Consider the following 20,223-nt stretch of genomic DNA (forward strand, 5'->3'; position numbering starts at 1 on the left):
CAGTGTCAACACCTGAAGGTGGCCTATAACCCATTAAGTAATTACTTAAGCTCTGTGTCCCATGAAGTACGGTAAAGAAAATTTATACTCTCTTCAGAGTTAATTTGGAAAAAAGACCCGAACAGAAACGTGCGTACATTACAGTTACAAATGAATGAGGGAGGAGTAGCACTACCTAACCCATAGAGTTACTTCTTGGCGGCACAGTTGTAACAAGTGGGGGGGAGTAACACACTTATGTAATGTAGGTAGGAATATGATTTTATTGAATACCCCTCACAACACAGTAGTGGAAGCAATAGAGGCAGACTATTTTTCCCTTAGGAGCCCAACACTGATATTGATGGTATAATCAATCAAGTGCCAAGGCTTTATTGGGGTATCATGGATTTACAGAGTATTCCCGCCTTTGAGATAATAAAAATTTGCAAGAACTGCAGGTAATGGGGAAAATTAAAGAGTGGGAAAGTTGCGGCATCAGTCGCCTCACCCATATATACGAGGACAGGACCCTGAAGTCATTTCAGGATCTTAGGGAAGAGTATAATATTCTGAACCAGTCTTTTTCTAAATACCTGCAAATTAGACATGCTCTGGGTGCTAAGATGCAGGCATTAAAATGGAATGAGATAACCTCTCTCCGTAATGTAATCAATACAAGTACTTCCAGGGGTTTAATTCATGGGTTGTACATGCATATATGCAAGAAGTCAATAGAAGGGATGGAAGAGCTCCCTGGTAGGAGGAGGTAGGAGGAAGACATAGGGAGCATAACAGAGGAGCAATGGAGGCGAATATTGGAACTGAGCCCGTTGGTATCGATGTCTCCCTCCCAGATAGTGTCACATTTATTTCTGTTGTATAGAGTGTATTATACCCCCCCCCCCCAAAAGCTGTTTCTATTTAGACGGAGACGGGATGCCAAATGTCCTAGATGTCAGGAGGAAGGAGGGGATTTTATTCATATGGTCTGAAAGTGCCCAAAGTTATACCGGTACTGGGAAGAAGTTCTCGGTACTATAAATTTGATCTTTGGGATATCTCTAGACCTAGAGGCAAGGCTATGTGTGCTGGGCTATGTGGAAGGAGAGGGAGGTCCTGGTAATACACTAATAGCAATGCTTAGATGCTTATTCGAAGCAAGAAAACTAATTGCGTAGAGATGGCAATCAGTGACGCCCCCGATCTGTGGGGAATGGTTTAAGGCTATAAAGGAAACAATATGGAAGGAAAAGTCCACATACATTAAACAGGGAAACTTAAAAAAAAATTGAAAAGATGTGGAAACCCTGGTTGGAAAAATAGGGATATCCCCCTTAGAGAAAAGGTGGAGTAACAATAAGGGGTAATATATGAAGAAAGTTGAAGGAACACATCAATAGAAAGTAAAATGAAAATAGATAGGGATTTTTAAATAAAGGGGAATTGTGCATTTAATCAATAATTCAAGGGTGACAATAAAGGGGTTACTGGATAAGGTGTGATGCACTAAAAAGAGGAAACAAACAATGGGAATGTATGAGTAAGGGAGAGGTAGGGGTTAATGTAGAACAAATGACGTATGAATGAATGAGGAATCTATGTTTTAAACAGGGATTCTAAATAATTATACACAGTTTAGAGACGGAGCTATGGTGGGTGGAAGGAAGTAGAGGAGTATGACAAATGAGATAACTATGTATTATAAATTAAAAAGTATACATTTAGAATATCCTCCTCTGGGGAAGTGGGTGGTGTTTGGCTGTAAGCGTGTTTTATCCTCTTTTTTATTGTTTGTATGTAAATAATAATGATTTAATAAAGAATACTAAATTGAAAACAAAAATTACAGTGTTACACTATGGAGATTTCTTCTGCTTCTATCCTATGAGCATTTAATTGAGGAAAATGCTCTAATTCTGTGGTGAAGGATCTGAATTGGGCAAGAGGGAGAGATTTATAGTGTTGTTTGATCTCCTGTGTTTATAGTGGGGTCCAACTCGAGTTCCAACTCAAAGGTGAGGACACATCCACTTGTGCACTGTAGTGGTGTTTTATCACACATTGAATGGAGTAAAGGATCATGGATCATGGGCTGAAGATTGTGCACTATTTGCTGTGAACATATAATTAGTTGGAACTTTTTTCTGGATTGTTTCACGAATATAATTATATTTGTTTTGGACATTTATGATTATTTTACACTTGTTTGAACACTTATTCACACTGAAGTATTGAATGTGCAAATGCCTTATTTACATGCATTATTTATGTTTTATCAATCATGCTGCAGGTGGGGATTATAAAGTAGGACTGGGAGACTGAGGATTGTGATGTGATGGAGGCACTTATGTGCAAGCGGGGGGGAGCTCAGATGTGCAAATAGGGGGCTTTGATGTTATAGGGGTTTCTGATGTGAAAGGGGTGTTTTTATGTAAATTGATGTGAAGTGGGGACTTTGACGTGATGGGGGTCTTCTGAAGTGAAGTTATTTGTTGTTTATTTATTCATTTACATTCATATCAGTTATTTAGCCTGTGAATATTTGTAAAATATGCAGTATGGTCCTTGTAATGAAAAGTTCAGAGACCCCTGCTCTATATTCTAACATTCAACAACATATTAATGTAGATGTATAAATTTACTGATAGTACCATTTTAAATATTGCTAGTACTATCGCTGAAGTAATGTTTCATTCTAATGATTTGTTACAGAGAACTGTAGCAGTTGTACGTTTTGCTTCTAGAAGCTATACCTGTCTCCGAATCTCATTGTTTCAAGCAGGTCAGATACATTTCAATTTGTATATAGAGAAATGTAAAGCTGTGCATCTCCAAGCTTTCACTTCTAAGATCCCTTTAGTTGTATTTTATGCTATCCTTGTGCTTTAATATGCTTTCCCCTATTTATCTCTTGCACTGTACTGAGCACACATCAACTGAATGACTACTCAGGGAACATTCCTATGTAGAAACAGAGAGGGGAGGCATGGAGACTCCAGTCCGTTTCCATGGAAACCTAGTGATGCGCCAACAGAGAGGTGCAGAAGGGACATCCACCCTCACGGAGGATCTTCAAGGACACATGCCAATTGCAGAATCTGTGGCAGCCTCCCCCTTCAGCACATCTGCATCTAGATTAGCTGAATGCTTTTATCCTGGCAAGCTCGGCTGGCTTATTTCTCATGCATATTTCTAGTTATCTGAGCGAAACGCCCTCCCTCATCAGGATAAATACGGTACAAAATGCAGTTACACAGCGTATGCATTTTTCTCCTTTTCACCCTGTCTGTAGATGCTGTGTAAAAAACACATATCTTCTTATTTAAAAAGCAAATTTATATGCCATATAATTACTAAGAGTAGCTTGAGTTTTTATACAAGGCTCTAGAAGAAAATAAAGGCAGTAAAAATTCAGCAGGCGCTGGAAAAAAACACAGCTGTTAGCATAATGGACAAATCTACAACAAGAAAGACCAGGCTTGCAGATGCCCTATGCATTCTCATGGTGTGCCCTGTACTGCTATATACATCAATGTTGATATCTATTAGCATGACCATCTGATTATTAGAAATTACTCAACCAGTAATTACTCAGCAGAAAAAACATAGTGTCTATGCTAAGGCTCTAACTGAAGACTACATGTTATTTATGGCATTGCCATATGATGACGTGCCAGTCAGAAGGGCCCCATAATATACCTGTATCATTTATATTACCACATACATAACCACTACACATAATATACTAAAAATCACGTAAACATGCAAGCCTAATCTGGCTCATAAACATATCAAACTCCATTGGTGCATTGAGAGCAAAAAGACAAGCTTTTATTAAACAAGGCTAACATTGGGCTTCAAGAGTCCCTTGGCCACAACACAGGCCAGGGCAACAAAAAACATACCTGTGCTTTTCCATTGCAGAGACACAGGTTTGCAGAAATGCCCAATCTCCTTGGGTCCCACAGGTGCTCTGTTCAGCCACTGGATGCAAGAATAGAAAACTCTGCATAAGCCCCAGGTCGCCTACATGGGAATGAGGACTCTCTCCTGTCTCCTATATGACAGTGCTGGACAAACATCAAGAACCGGGATGAAGTCATATGCTCCTTCATACCTGGAAGTACCAGGTATTTTCCTTGCTTTCAGTGGCTGAATAGAGTGGTGTGGGGTGGAAAGGGGGTAGAAGGAAAAGAATATCCTGCTTGGGAGTGGGGGAGGGGCATTAAAACTAACTTTTTTTTTTGTTCTGCATGAGGAAAGCATTGGTTTTCTTTAAAGTTAAAGTGGGCATAAAGGCTACAGGGTTTTTACCTTAATGCATTCTCTGCATTAAGGTGAAAAACCTTTTAGGTGCAGCTCCCCTTCTGACCCCCCTAAATACTTACTTGAGCTTTTCTCAGTCTAGAGCTGTGCCCAAAAGCAGCGCTACTCTCTCTCCCTCCTCACTGGACTCAGTTAGAGCAGCGGGAGCCATTGGCTCCTGTTGCTGTCAATCAGATCCAATGACGGGGAGAGGGGATCTGGGCCGAGCCACACTGTATGTGTCAATAGATGCACACAGTGTTGCTCAGGATTCAGCCCGCACAAATACCCCTTGTTAGGGGGTACTCAAAGGCAGGAGGAACCAGGAGTGTCGACAGGGGGCACCAAAAGAGGAGGAACAGGGCTGCTTTGAGCAAAATCATTGAACAGGGAAAGTATACCATGTTTGTTATTTTAAAAACATCACTTTAAATCAGATCTAAAGCCTACTATCCTTTACAGCCAAAGAAGCTGCCATCTTAACCTCTGATCGGCAGTTGCCATGATACTTCACATGTGATCAGTTATAACACCAGTCATTTGATGGTCTTACAGTTTAGCTGGGAGCTAACATAAGCACACTTGTAACTGTAACAGGTGAATTTAAGTGTATGCAAACTGAAAAACTAAAGTATTTTATTTTTTTTTACATAGTGATCCATCCAGTAATACACATTTGTCTTAGAGTGGCTACACTCACTTCTTCACTGTACCTATGGGGCAATGTAGCCACCCTTGGACAGTAGCATTGTAAAACCTGTGGAGATGACAGTGTTAGAATAACTACCAGATTTAGATGGATTTTACATAAGTGACTAAGATATTAAAGCATAACTACAGCCATGGGCGTCCGCAAGGGGGTGAAAGTGCCCCCCTGGAAACAGGGATCGGCATCTGTCCTGGGACCTGGGCACCTTCATTGCGGGACAATACAATGTCCTGGAATGAAACTGACAGAGAAGCAAACCCAGCCATCGCCATTTCGCTGGGTCCGCCTCCCCACCTCCAAGACTCTTCTTCCTCTTACTAGCCAGGTTGCTGGTTGCTAGAGCCACCTGGTGTCTTACAACCAGTGACATCACGCCCGTGACTCCCTGCCCAGCATTCAAAGCAGAGGAGGAGTGTCACCTTTCTCCTCCTCCGCGTCTAGTGCTCTCCGTGGGCTGGCTCCGCCCCCATCATGAATGCCCACCGACCTCCTCCTCTCTTCTCTAGGTCCAGGCTGGCTCCGCCTCCACCACGGATGTTCACCCACCTCCTCTCTTCTCCAGGTCCTTCAACTTCCTCTAAAGCAAGGGACTCCCGAACCCCTGGGCTGCACTACCACTAGGAGGAGCCACATCAGCGGCAGGAATTGGGGGGCATTCACCTTCCCCGGGAGGCTGGGGCTGCGGTTTGTTGGACTGGTGGCAGGCGAAAGGCTGCAGGTTGGAATTGACTGACACTACATCTGGGCAGGCTATGGGTGGCAAGTGACACTGCATATTGGCAGGGGGTGGGTGGCAAGTGACACTGCATCTGGGCAGGCTATGGGTGGCAAGTGACACTGCATATTGGCAGGCTGTGGGTGGCAAGTGACACTGCATCTGGGCAGGCTATGGGTGAGAAGTGACACTGCATATTGGCAGGCTGTGGGTGGAAAGTGACACTGCATATTGGCAGGCTGTGGGTGGCAAGTGACACTGTATCTGGGCAGGCTGCAGGTGGCAAGTGACACTGCATATTGGCAGGCTATGGGTGACAAGTGACACTGCATATTGGCAGGCTGTGGGCGACAAGTGACACTGCATATTGCCAGGCTGTGGGTGGCAGGTGACACTGCATCTGGGCAGGTGATGGGTGGCAAGTAACACTGCATCTGGGCAGGCTGCGGGTGGCAAGGGACACTTCATACTGGCAGGCCGCAGGTGGCAAGTGACACTGCATCTGGTGGCAGGCCACGGGTGACATGGGACACTGCACCTAGTGACAGGCCGTTGGTGGTAAAGCATCGCTATTTTTAGCAGCGCTTTACCGTCGTTTTTGCGGAAGTTTTCGGCTGCTAGCGGGGCACTTTTAACCCCCGCTAGTGGCCGAAAAAGGGTTAAATTGACTGCAGCAGTGCTTTGCGGCGGTTCGGTGGTGCTGCCCATTCATTTCAATGGGCAGGAGCGGTGGAGGAGCGGTGTATACACCGCTCCAAAGATGCTGCTTGCAGGAGTTTTTTTTAACGTCCTGTCAGCGCATCGCCTCAGTGTGAAAGCACTTGGGCTTTCACACTGAGACTGCAGGGGAGCCGTTTTTCAGGCGCTTTACAGGCGCTATTTTTAGCCCAAAAGCACCTGAAAAACATCTCAGTGTGAAAGGGGTCAAAAGGGTTTGAATGGCTATTAAAGGTAACCATCCTCATCTGTGATCTGTTTGCTTGTAATTAGTTTGTGTATAAAAGGTCAATGCGTTTCTGAACTCCTGACAGACCCTTACATCTTTCATCCAGTGCTGCACTGACGTTTCTGGATTCTGAGTCATGGGGAAGCAAAATAATTGTCAAAGGATTTGCAGAAAAGGGTAGTTGAACTTTGTAAAACAGGAAAGGGTTATAAAAAGATATCCAAGGAATTGAGAATGCCAATCAGCAGTGTTCAAACTCTAATCAAGAAGTGGAAAATGAGGGGTTCTGTTGAAACCAAACCACGGTCAGGTAGACCAACTGCCTGGAAAATTGTTTGGGATGCAAAGAAAAACCCACAAATAATTTCAGGTGAAATACAGGACTCTCTGAAAACATGTGGCCAAGAAATTCTAAATTCTGCCCTGGTATGTAAACTTATGCACAACTGTATAGACACTGTGATATTGGGGTGTTTAGCTCAGTGGTAGATGCATCTTCACATGAGTGAGTCCACAGCAGTCAGTTATCAGATTTGAGGGCATGGCAGCCCATTTTTATTAACAGGAACAAAATAAAAGTTTACACACAGGATTTCCCACACAGGGGTTCTTCTCAAGTAAATTCATATAACAGAAAATGCCAAGCCTCCTGGCTCCTAGGCTTACTTTGCCTTGCAGTTTCCTGCTGAACCGGCTTACTCCTAGCCTCAACAGGATTCTCCAGACCCCTGGGTTTGCTTACTGTACTCCAGACTTCAGGACTTTCTTCAGCCCCCTTGGACATGCTAGTCGCCTCGGCTCTCCCAGCCTCCCAGACCCTTCTCTGGTCTCACAGGCCCTTGTAGCCGTCCCAACCTTCCCAGTCCTTCAGACACAAAGTCCCCCCTTACCAGGGATGTAATCTCACACAGGGCAGACAGCTTTTCAGACACAGGCCTGTCTTGATGCAGCAGCAGCAAGCTGCACACACTCCACCTTCCTCCACTTTCTGCTCTCACCAGCCCCTCGTTATATGGGCTGTGTGCACCTGGGCACACAACCAGCTGGCTATCCATAAGACCTGGACACAGGGTTGGAGATTCCGTCCCACCCAAGACTCTGAGGAATCTCCAAACTACAGAGCCCCATCTAAAGATAGTAAAATCCGGAGAAACCTGCCAGAGTAGATTTCTCCTCTCAAAATGATTGCTCTCTAGCCTTGCAGTCACCTGACATGCAAACTCTGTGTCCATTTTCCATCCCTTTTCACAGTGACAGGGACTCTCACTATTACAACACACACACAGACACTCTTTTAAATAAATGTAAACAAGCCTTTTCAAATGTATTAAAATATTTTTTTAATGTTTTAATACATTTTACATCTTATGGCAGAGCCGCTCAGTGAGAGATCTTTCCCATCTCCCATTTCTGCACACAAAACAATGATGCTAATGCGCATGGCAGGGGCATTTTATGAACCCAGTGGGTCTAAATGCAAGATCATAATTTGGCCCTAATAAAAGTGAGAAAAAAGTGAGGCGCTCGCAGTGTGCTATGGCAAAAGTTGAGTGCGGTTTTCGGGGTGCTGTAGGTAGTGCCCACTGGTTACAGTAAAAATGCCCAATGATCGAGGGGTTAATCGTTATTTGTGCGGCCATTTGGCTCCCATTCAGTTCCTTCCTGACAAGGTTGCCAGCCTCCCAAAACGTATTTTCTTACTAGCAAAACATAGAAAATCTACTGACAGAGCGCATTTTTAACGAGGATCTAAAATAATGCAGAAACTCCTATTAAGAACTAAAGAGAAGAAGGGGTGGAGGTATAGAAACAGAAGGGGGAAGGAGGAGGAGGGAGAAGGGGGACAAGAAATCGGAATAGGAGGGAGAGAGACAGGACAGAGGAGAAAGTAGGATATGGAGGGAGGGAGGTGGGGGGAGAGAGAGGAAGGTAGGGGGGAGAGAGGGGGGTGAGACGGGGTGAAAGAGAGGGAGGCGAGAGAGACAAGGTGAGAAAGAGAGGGGGGTGAATAAGAGAGAGGGAAGAGACAGCAAGGGGGGAGAGAGGGGGCGAATAACAGTAAGGGGGGAAAGAGGGAGAGAGGGTGGAGAGAGGGGGGGAGAGGAGGGGAGAGAGAGGGAGAGGGAGACCGACCTGCTACTCACAATCATGGTCCCATACTGCTCTCCTTTAGACTCAGGCAGTCAGAATCAGAGCTGATGCAAGCTCTATATTTAATTAAGCCGTTTTCACAGTAAGCTTTTTCACAGCAGCAGCCTATGCAAGCCAGGGGGTGGAGTGTGGGCAGGGCAGACATGGTGGGGCAGATCCATCTTCCTCCGTCCTGTTTGTATAGCTCAATGTACTATGGGACTTTTTTAGAGAGGATCTGAAATAATGCAGAAAATCCTATTAAGAGGAGAAGAAGGGGTGGAGGGATAGAAACAGGAGGGAGAAGGAGGGGGAGGGAGAAGAGGGAAAAGAAATATGAATAGGAGGGAGGGAGAGACAGGAGAGATGGGAAAGTAGAATATGGAGGAAGGGAGGAGGGGGAAGAGGTGGGGGAGAGAGAGGAAGGTGGGGGGAGAGAGGGGGATGAGACAGGCGGTGAAAGAGAGGGAGGAGAGAGAGACAGGGGTGAGAAAGAGAGGAGGGCGAATAAGAGAGCGGGAAGAGACAGAGAGGAGGGAGAGAGGGAGGTGAGAGACAGAGAGAAGGGGCGAACAATAGAGAGAGAAGGGAGAGAGGGAGAGGGGGAGGGAGGGAGAGAGAGAGAGGGAGAGGGAGAGAGATAGAGGCGGAGAGGGAGAGAGAGGGGGGAGAGAGGGAGGGAGAGAGACAGAGAGAAGGGGCGAACAATAGAGAGGGAAGAGAGAGTGGGAGAGGGGGAGGGAGGGAGAGAGAGAGAGAGGGAGAGGGAAAGAGATAGAGGCGGAGAGGGAGAGAGAGGGGGGAGAGAGGGAGGGAGAGAGACAGAGAGAAGGGGTGAACAATAGAGAGGGAAGGGAGAGAGGGAGGAGGGAGGGAGAGAGAGAGGGAGAGGGGGGAGAGGGAGAGAGATAGAGGGGGGAGAGGAAGAGAGGGGGGAGAAAGGGAGGGAGAGAGAGAGAGGGAGAGGGGGAGAGAGAGAGAGAGAGAGAGAGAGGGAGAGAGATAGAGGGGGAGAGGGAGAGAGAGGGAGGAGAGAGGGAGGGAGAGAGACAGAGAGAACGGGCGAACAATAGAGAGGGAAGGGAGAGAGAGGGGGGAGAGAGGGAGGGAGAGAGACAGAGAGAAGGGGCGAACAATAGAGAGGGAAGGGAGAGAGGGAGGGAGAGAGAGAGAAGGAGAGGGGGGAGAGGGAGAGAGATAGAGGGGGGAGAGGAAGAGAGGGGGGAGAGAGGGAGGGAGAGAGAGAGAGGGAGAGGGGGAGAGAGAGAGAGAGAGAGAGAGAGAGAGAGAGAGAGGGAGAGAGATAGAGGGGGAGAGGGAGAGAGAGGGGGGAGAGAGGGAGGGAGAGAGACAGAGAGAAGGGGCGAACAATAGAGAGGGAAGGGAGAGAGGGAGGAAGGAGGGAGAGAGAGAGAGAGAGAGAGAGAGAGGGAAGAGGGGGGAGAGGGAGAGAGATAGAGGGGGGAGAGGAAAAGAGGGAGGAGAGAGGGAGGGAGAGAAAGAGAGGGAGAGGGGGGAGAGGGAGAGAGATAGAGGGGGGGGAGAGTAGATAGAGGGGGGAGAGAGGGAGGTGAGAGACAGAGAGAAGGGGTGAACAATACAGAGGGAAGGGAGAGAGGGAGAGGGGGAGGGAGGGAGAGAGAGAGAGAGGGAGAGGGAGAGGGAGAGGGGGGAGAGGGAGAGAGATAGAGGGGGGCGAGGGAGAGAGAGGGGGAGAGAGGGAGGGAGAGAGAGAGGGGGAATAGAGGGAGGGAGAGAGAGAGGGGGGAGAGTGAGAGGGAGAGAGAGAGAGAGGGGGAGAGGGAGAGGGAGGGATAGGGAGGGGGGAGAGGGAGGGGGAGAGGGAGGGAGAGATCCAGGGGTGGAGTGTAGGCGGGGAGGACATAGTGGGGCAGATCCATCTTCCTTAGCCCTGTTTGTATAGCGCAATGTACACTGGGACTGCTGATCCTGTCTTTGAGTGAGGTATTACATGATTGCAGTGCACCCGCCCGCAGCTCGCAGGCAGAAACACCACAGCCGGCAATGGGGCAGATCCAGCACTGCTGATACAATGGATTACTCTGAGGTATACTGTGTGACAGGGCCCCTTGGTCACCTTCCCTCTGGGTCGTGTGCCCTGCAAACTGTTGATATGGTTGCATAGTATGGAAAAGCTACTGTTTTTTTTTTTGTTTGTTTAAAAAAATATGGATGTAGCTTTAAATGGAAAGATAATTTGTACCAGTTGTGGACATTGAGTGTGCTTCACATTCACACAAAAATTTGATTGAAGCAACAAGGGTATGTGTATGCCCTGTGCTTCTACCCTGCTGTCTCCCTGCCGCACTCACATTTGCCTATAATTCTTGGCTGTAAAAATGACAGCTGGTAATTGCTGCTGTCAAAAAATGGAACTTCTGATACAGTTTTATAAAGAATGTTCAGCTTCAATCTACATAAGATGTCAATTAAAGAAACAAAACAAAAAAATTAAAAAAAAAACTAAAAATGTTCCAGTTTAACCCTTGTTACCCTTAGTTTACCCTAATCAGACCTAACAAATTCATTATTTCATTTCTCCCCTTGGCTATTATTTTCCTGCTTGCTTTGCTTATTTCTAATTTTCTAACTGCTAATATTTAAAGTTTTTTTTGTTTGTTTTTTTTATTAATATTTTAGTGCAGCATTTTTTTTAAATGCAAAATGAAAAAGATAAACTTGATTTCATTTGTAAATAACTTTGTTTTCAAACCAAAATAATAATGTTAGTGCCATTTTAAACAGGACAAATTATGTTATAAAATGTATAATTTTTATATAATGTAACACCTTTTTTAATGACATCAAAATAGGAAAAATGTGTGTTTTTTTTTTTTCGTTTAGTTTTGTTTATGGTCTATGGATTGCACAAGAAAAAAAAATTTTTGCAAGACAATATCAGCAAAAAAAAATATTGTTTGGCCTTAAAAAATGATGTCTGTATTAGATGTTATTAAAATGTTAAATCTGGTTTGGTCCATAGGTGGTGTACAGGTGTGAGAGCTAAAGTGGATAATAATAATCAATTTAAAAAATTGTACTTAGCAATTAAACATGATATGTTGAACTCAAGCCTGATCCCACAGCTTTGTTCTGAATTATTTGAATGGAAGTAGTCAACCCCCTAGATGTCTATGACTACCAGAGTTCCAGAGCTCTGCTGTACTGGGATTGCAAAAGGTTGAAACCAAGTCGAATTCAGGTACTTAAAAAGCTTTCATTATAAATATAAATTTCTCAATGTATTAAGCTGTAATTAATTGTGCTTTTAAATCTGTCTGGAGTTCAGATTTAATTAGAATTTGAAAAAAAACAAAAAAAAAAAACCCAGATGTCCAGGAGCAGAAGAAAGCAAAGCAAATTGCTAATTCTAAACAAAGGCAACATCAGCTTGTGGCATCCTTTAGGGTGGGCAGCCAGCGAATGACAAGACATTCATTTAGCTTCTTTGCTTGCAGAACATGTTCCAGGGCTGTCCTCTGTGTGTATTAAGGATGTCACCAGAGTTGTGAATGACCGTACTGGCACAATGCCTGCTCTGCCAGTGTGAGCAACTGCATGTCAACCCCCCACTGTAATGATTCAAAGTATTTTATTGTGAAAATGGCCAAAAGACAACCAGCCAGCAGTGTGTGTGAAGCAGCATTAAGATGGCAACTTTGTCCTCATTTACCCTCCAAGGCCTCCAAGTACTCCTACAGTGGCAGAGAACAGCTGAGCCGCCAGTACAGCTAGACAGGCGATAGATAGATAGATAAACAGATAGATAGATAGATAGATAGATAGATAGATAGATAGATAGATAGATAGATAGATAGATAGATAGATAGATAGATAGATAGATAGATAGATAGATAGATAGAATGTGCAGATTAAGGGGGTATGGCACCCCTTAGGCAGGTGGACAAAATACTTAACATATATATGAACCCTCACCTTGTAAAACAACCCATTCAGTTTAAAATAGAAATGAAAGGCAAAACATTTGTGTATACATTTAAAAAAACATTATAAGTATTTTTTTTTCCATTTTTTCAAAAGTGATCACATACCCTCCATTCTCAGCTGCATCAGTGGCTTAGAGAGCTGGGGGAGGAGAAGCAGAAGTACACTGGTCTTCCCAGTGAATGGCTGTGCAGAGGGGTGTGTCAGCAGAAGTCTGATCATTGGAGGAGAGCAGACTGAGTTCCCAGCACAACCAGAGAACTGACTATGCTGTGCTCTCATGCCTAGTATGGTCAGTTTTAACAGGAAAGAAGAGGGGACACTAAGATATTTCACACAAAGGAAGCAATACAAAGGGAACTGGATATGCTTTCATACAAGTGCATGGTATAGCAGGCACATATGAGGAATATATAATTTTGTGTTGACATATTCTTTAAGCACTTCTCCTCTGATTAATTGGTTAAAGTAGTAGGTGTGAAGGAATGTGATGTAGATAATAATAATAGTAATCTGAAAATGTCTATTTTCTTATGTGCATACATATTTTTCTCCTTACTCATTATATAAGTATACAGATTAGCTCTGTTCCTATATTTTCTCAAGATGGCGCGTACCCCCTACCTCCCACACATCAGAAGAACGCGGAACTGGAGATAAAACCAAAGAGAGCCAAACCTCGTTATGAAAATTCTCCATCTTCTTTATCTTCTTAACCAATGAGATGTACCTATTAGACTGACATAGCAATGACGTATTTGTGTGTATAAAACATTAACACCGCCTTGAATAAATTAGAAGTGTAACAGTAATACTGTGAGCGTGTCTCAGAGTGTATACTTTTATATGCATGCATATCAACACTTTCAAAATTAGAGACAGCAGCAGATAACCTTGGGCTCGATTGGAGCTCTTAATCATTTCCATAACAGATGGTGCCGAAACCCGGGACCTCAGGCTACAGTCGAAGTTATACCGCGACAAGCATTCGGGCGTTAACTGATTAATGAGAGTGGGGTTTGCGCAGCCCTAACAGTACCGGTGAGTTGATTTATATTCTTACCACTGTACGACTCTCTTATCTTTCGGTTGACGGCTGGATTCTGTCGGTATGCTGAGACTGTCTTAGAGGCAGGTATTTCCTCGCCTGAGGTTGTTTAACGAACCTGTCAATGGGTTTCTGCTGGCTGTATTTGTTCACTGTCTGCCATTCTTTGGGCTACGAAACTCAGCAGTCTAAAAGTGCTACATGAGTGAATGTGTGTTCTCATCTCCAGACGAGCTGTCGGCCTCTGGCATGAGATAGTTTCCATGTGGCAGTCGTTTATAGACGGGCGTACTCTGGGTTCGAGGAACCTTTGAGGGTTATCTCAGCTGCTGGCTTTGCAGTCTGAAAGTGTTACAGGAGTCTCACCCCAAGAAGAGTTGTCGGCCTCTTGGTGTAGAGCTGTAGAAAAAACGTCTATAAACGGGTTTATTTTTTTGCAGGGTGGTCTGCCCTTGCGGTTATCTTAGCCTGCTGAGGCTTTACGGTTCGAAGAGTGGCAGGTGTAATGTCCTGTCGTGATTGTATTTGTGGTTTATTGTTTGCTATATACACGAGAGGGGGTGGGGACTGGTTAAAGTCGGAGGGGGGCTGCCCGGGAGATCTGTTGGGTCGCGGGCCGTTGCTCCTCACTACCCCTAATGTGTTTGTTCTTGTTCTGAGATTAACCGTACATTAGTCTTATGAGCTCCCACCGAAGGAATTTGCTGATAAGAACGCTGAGAAAAATATTAACCCCTTGGTTGTACGAGAGAAAAAAGAAAGTGATTTTTCTCTTTTAAAAAAGGAAAAGAAAGTGATTTTTCTCTTTTAAAAAAAGGAAAAGAAAGTGATATTGCAAAGAAGGAGAGAAGCAGATGTTGAAATAGTTAACAAAGTTGAAAGAAGTGACGAAAGTTATGTTGCAGAAGAAACAGGGAGAAAAATCCTGTGTGATAAAGAAAATTGGATAAAGGAAGTTAAGAAAGATGGCGATTGTATTATGTATGTTTATCACAGAGCTGATGATATGTTGGAACTTAAAACAAAGGAGGGGAGGGACAGTACTGCCCTCCGTCTAACAACCACTCCTTTCTCACCACCCAAGCACAACCCACTGTGACAACTCAGCCCGGCGGCCATCTTAGTGCACCCATGCCTTCACTTTCTACCCAGTCCAGTGCACTTCCTGCCGGCGGCCATCTTGGTACACCCAGTAAGCTTAAACAGCCTGTACCCAGCCCTCCCTGTTTTAAACCAAGATGGTTCATACCACACACCTGTCTTCCCCAATACGGGAGCATCACATTCTCAGACCGGATATGTTAATGATGAAGAAGCATCTGAGTGGGAAGCCCGACAGCAGGCAGCAAGGCCACCCACTGATTTAACCCCCAATCCGGCTCCAGACTCTCAGTTCCGAGAGGATCTCAAACACATGCTGGCAACCGTAAAGAACAGTGCTTCTTGCCAGACCCTGCCCCAACAACAGTCTCGGTTACCAGAAGGGGCACCAGTGATGTATGTCGCTTTTACTCTATCACAAGCAGTGGCCTTAGTGACAAGTCTGCCTGACCCAGAGAAGCAGCCAATTCCCTTCTACCACAGGATAGTGCAGATACAAGAAACTTACTCAGCTGCCTGGAGAGACTTGATCAGCCTATGCCAAATCAAAGCAGGATATGTCTTTTGGCCAGTCATGCAGATGGCCTTCAATGATGCCTGCCTGACAAGTGCCACTTCCTACACCTCAGACGTGGAGTTCTGTGCACAACTCCACGACTGGGCAAAGGAGAAGTTGAGGGATCAGAAGACCACAATCCAAGATATTACCCAAGATAAAGGGGAGTCTGTGAAGAAGTATCATGCTAGACTCATAAAGGCACACACACACATGTTATCAACTGCTTTTGTTTCAGGGCTCAGAGAGGATATCAGAAAAGGCCTGATGGTGGCCCGCCCTGAATACCATTCAATGAAAATGTCTGATTTATTGTTGGTGACCAGAGGTATAGAAAAACAAAAAGGTAAAAAACCAACGCCCCTCATGGTAACCCATGACGAAGATCCCGCCTACACTAGTCCACCACCACTGCTCAATACCAGGGAAAGGATCATCTGTTACAACTGTGGGAAACGGGGTCACTTCAGAAAAGAATGCAGAGCCCCAAGATGTCCCAGAGGTGGACAGGGGTGCAGCCAAAAGTGTGTTGAGGGTGGTGAATCTGCCTAATAATTCTTTTCTTTCCACTATTGATGTTTCCTGCGTAGGAATGGATGGGGTGCCCCGCTCCAGTCCACTTCCTGATTTGTTTGCCAGATTTGTGGTGTCCTCTACATGTCCCTTGAATCTACTAGGAGCTGACGTGTTGTCCGGACTACAGGCCTCAATCAGGACACGCCTGAAGGGGGGATGAAGTTACATACTCCCCTATCTTTAGAAGACTCATCTGCTTTGTGTTCTCTGCCTCTCCTGATGACACTTAATGAAGCAAAAACTTCAAGTTCAATACTGCAGGAAGTACTTGACAGAATCCCTGCGTGCCTATGGTCCACACGACCGGAAGACAACGGTCACTTAAAGGTGCCACCAGTTTCAGTCAAGCTAAAAGAGGGCGCATCATTGCCCCGGAAACCACATTAACCCCAAGAAGAGAACCCCTAAAGGAGAACCAGGTACCTGCTGTGGATGCCTTTGACTGCAAAATACCTCACAGAGGTGGACCTTACAAACGTTTTCTTCAGTGTCCACCCTCACCCCTCCTGCTGGTACCTTTTTGCATTCATCCACGGAAAGAAACGGAAACATACCTAAACAGTTGTGCCACAAGGGGTACAGAACTTTCCAAGCCAGTCTGCAAAAACTATGGCTATCATCCTTGACACATGACAAGAGGAACAGCCGGAAGTGATTCTCTTCCAAGATGTTGTTGACCTTCTCCTTTGTGCAGCTGACTTACCCCCTGTTGAAGTCACCTCAGAAACCCTGTTGTGCTATCTTGCCAACCAGGGGTGCAGAGCCTCGAAGCCCAAATTGCAGTGGTGCTCAACACCTGTCATTTTCCTTGGATTAATTTCCTAGTGCAGAGTATGGATTACAGAAGCCTTCCTACTGATGCTCTGCAATCAGACCCCTTCCAGATGTCTCCTGAAGAAATATCTAAAGTTTGAAGCCTTTAAGTGCGCCACCCCCGGCGCTAGGGCTCCCAGCCTACGGCAAAACGCTCAAGTTCTTTGTATCCGAACGTCTGGGACATGCTGCAGGTGTACTCACCCAATCACACGGCATCAGCCTACGCCCCATAGGATATTATTCCTGTCGGCTGGATGCGGTAGCAAGAGGAGGCCTATTGTGTCTGCGAGCTGGATTTGCTACACAAGCCTTGCTTGACAAAACTTTGAACTTGGTCCTCGGACACTGCCTCGTTGTGCTTGCCCCCCATGATGTTGTTGCCATATTCAACCAAGATCCAGCCGAAACACTTGTCCACTACCAGACACCTGAGACTCCTGTGTTCCCTCCTACTGGACAGCATTACTCTATTAAGTTGTCAAACACTGAACCCTACCACCCTTCTTCCACTTCTCGAGGGGGGAAAGGAGGAGGAGGAGTAGAGTCTTGACTTGTAACCCCATGACCACACAGGACACGCGGTCACCACTGAAAACACTGTTCTACAAGCTGAAGCCTTAACACCGGTGATGTCTACACAGGAGGCAGAGCTATAAGCACTTACTACAGCACGTAAATGGGCAGAGGGAAAAAGAGCCAACATTCATATGGACTCAAGATATGCTTTCAGCATTGCCCATGATTATGGTGTTATCTAGGACAGAGGATTCCTGACGGCTGCAGGAACACCTGTGAAAAATTGATGCCTTGCTTCTCCCAACCCAAGTGACTATTCTGAGTAAAGCACACGACAAAATGAACTCAAAGGAAGCTTAAGGCAAGCATCTAGCCAATTCAGCTGCCAAACAGACAGCTGGTGGTCCACGGGAAGTGGACAGCAGGGTGGTAGAAGAAGACCACCCCGTGCTTACCTTACAGACTTTCCCAGTGGACAGAGTTTATCTAAAAGAACTACAGGAAACAACAAGTGCGGATAAGAAGGAAAGCTGGAAACGGAGAGGAACAACTCTCAGAAATGGACTATTCGAGTGCAACAAGAAGCCTTGTCTACCCAGGAGTATGTACCCAGCTGTGGTGCAATGGGCACATGGAGCTGCCCACTTGACAAAGACTTTTATGAACTCTCTTATCAACAAGTGTTGCACCAAGAGTTACTCCACTGACCGACAGCTTCTGCAGATCATGCATTATCTGCACCAAATGTAACCCAGGATGCACAGAAGAAGCACAGAAGAAACACCTGGCAAAAGCCCTATACCCCATTCCAGAGGATGCAAATTGATCATTCTCAAGTGCCAAGAAGTGACAGATTTGAAAACGCCCTAGTGGAAGTGGTCACGACTGCCAGGACCACAGCTAAGAAACTACTGAGTGAGATAGTATGTAGATTTGGGGTCCCAGAGGTGATATTGAGAGATCAGGGACCAGCCCTAACAACAACCCTTACAAAAGAGATTTGGGCAGCACTGGGGGTTCAGTTGGCACTACACATCCCATACCACCCTCAAAGTAGCGGGAAGGTAGAAAGGATGAATGGGACACTAAAAGCAGGATGTTAAAGATGGCCCAAGAGACTACCATGAGTTGGCCAGACAGTTAGCCCATTGCCCTGTTCAGTGTCAGACACACCCCCAGGGGAAACATGCCCTATCCCCTTATGAAATTTTGTTTGGTTCAGCTCCCAGACTCGGTTGTTACTTTCCACAACAGTTACAGTTACAGTCTGATGTGTTGACTAATTATGTAACCACATTATCACGAGAATTAACCTGAATGCATGTCCAGGTGTTTTCTTCCATTCCAGATCCTGAATTAGATACAGGAACACACCAACTACTGTCTGGAGATCCTTGAGCCAAGTTATGATGGTCCATTCCAAGTTTTGCTGACCACAGCTACCTCAGTCAAGTTGGCCAGGAAGAACACCTGAATGCACGCTTATCACTGCAGGAGAGTGTTTTCGGGCACTGCATATCCTTTTTCTGTTTGATCTAGGGGGGAGGGGCCCAAGAGGTGGCCATCACAAAAATGATAACATAATTACGTTTTGGTGTAACTCTTCAGGTACACATGTGACCACCTTTACCTTAGATTACTGTGACATAGTACCTTGTCCGTTTGACCCTTCATGGTGATGCCATTGGTACAGTGATATCCCTGACGGTAAGGACATATATGTATGCCACACAGACAGTTACTGGGGACAAAGTTGTGGTTTCTGTGGGGGCCAGTGGGTTGGAACACAGGGCCAGACTGGGCGACCACAGAGTGTATTAGACAAAAAAAAAAAAGATGAAAATAGAAAGCCCCCATATCCTAACCAAAGATACCCCTGATACATGCACTGACCCAGCACACAGTCAGAGGAGGAAGCGAGCAGCTCTCTCCGGAAGCTTTGATTCTCATGTATACATACATGTCATAGGGGTTACAAGGGGGGTCCCTGATGAGTTTAAAGCCAGGGATCTGGTAAAAGCTGGTTTTGAGTCTTTGATCCCCATAACAACTGTCAGCAAGAATGTAGATTGGATTAACTACATGTCATGGTTATGCAATAGAGTTTGTCAATCAGCATGCCTGTCTCCATGTGTTCATCTCTAGAGACCAGCTGACCCTCACCTGACAGCTTTTGTAACCTCTCCTATAAGCATGGCCCCACCCCAGGCCCTATCAGGGAACCCTATATTAACCTGTGCACTGCAAGCCAGCAGTGCTGATCAACCACTGTGTGTTAGCCTCTGTGTGTACTTGCTGTGTTTCCTACATCTGATTCTGGTTACCGACCTTGGCTTGTACCTTACTTTCCTTGTTGTTCCAGTCTGCTGCCTCCTTCCTCTTCTCCTGTAGTGTGAGCGTGAGCTGTGAGACCCCGGGGGCCGCGACCTGGAGCCAGACTGCAGCGCAGTCCATCCTCACCACTAGAGGCTCTGGTGAACACCCGCTGGCTCTTAGACTCCGCGCCCTGGGGAATCTATGCTCTAGCTCCCAGTGGGATCTGTGTCAGTGATCCAGTAGACCTGATTCCTGAACCTCCCAGGGTACAATCCGCAGCAGTCAGCCGTAGGGTCTACTACCTTGCGGTGCACTCCTGATCCCAACGGTGTGCATCTGTCACCCAGCCTCTAGGTGACCTGACACTACACATATTATAACCAACAGAGATTTGTAAATTACTCTAAAGATGCCCTCCAGGGAATTTCTGATCAGTTAGCCCCCACTTCCTACATGACATTCCAGGACCGGATGGCCTTAGACATGGTGCTAGTGGGGAAAGGAGGTGTTTTGTAAAATCATAGGAAAAACCGGGAACCTG

At 45.7% G+C, this 20,223-nt stretch overlaps 1 protein-coding gene across 5 annotated transcripts in view; it reads right to left on the reverse strand.

The window, feature by feature from the left end:
- The window catches only part of TNRC6C (trinucleotide repeat containing adaptor 6C), a 519,199-nt gene that overhangs the window by 435,420 nt on the left and 63,556 nt on the right, over positions 1-20,223 (reverse strand). Inside the window, exon 1 of one of the 5 annotated variants that reach the window (XM_073606233.1) lies at positions 8,802-8,876. The exons of 3 other annotated variants lie outside the window; for them this stretch is intronic. In XM_073606233.1, coding sequence (XP_073462334.1) covers positions 8,802-8,807 — 6 coding nt within the window. In that variant the 5' untranslated portion in view covers positions 8,808-8,876. Of the gene's footprint in view, positions 1-8,790; positions 8,877-20,223 lie in introns of those variants that run through there. One more of the 5 variants, XM_073606236.1, reaches the window with a different exon arrangement.

Source organism: Aquarana catesbeiana, linkage group LG12 (genome assembly GCF_042186555.1).
Source record: "Aquarana catesbeiana isolate 2022-GZ linkage group LG12, ASM4218655v1, whole genome shotgun sequence".
Lineage (NCBI taxonomy): Eukaryota > Metazoa > Chordata > Amphibia > Anura > Ranidae > Aquarana > Aquarana catesbeiana.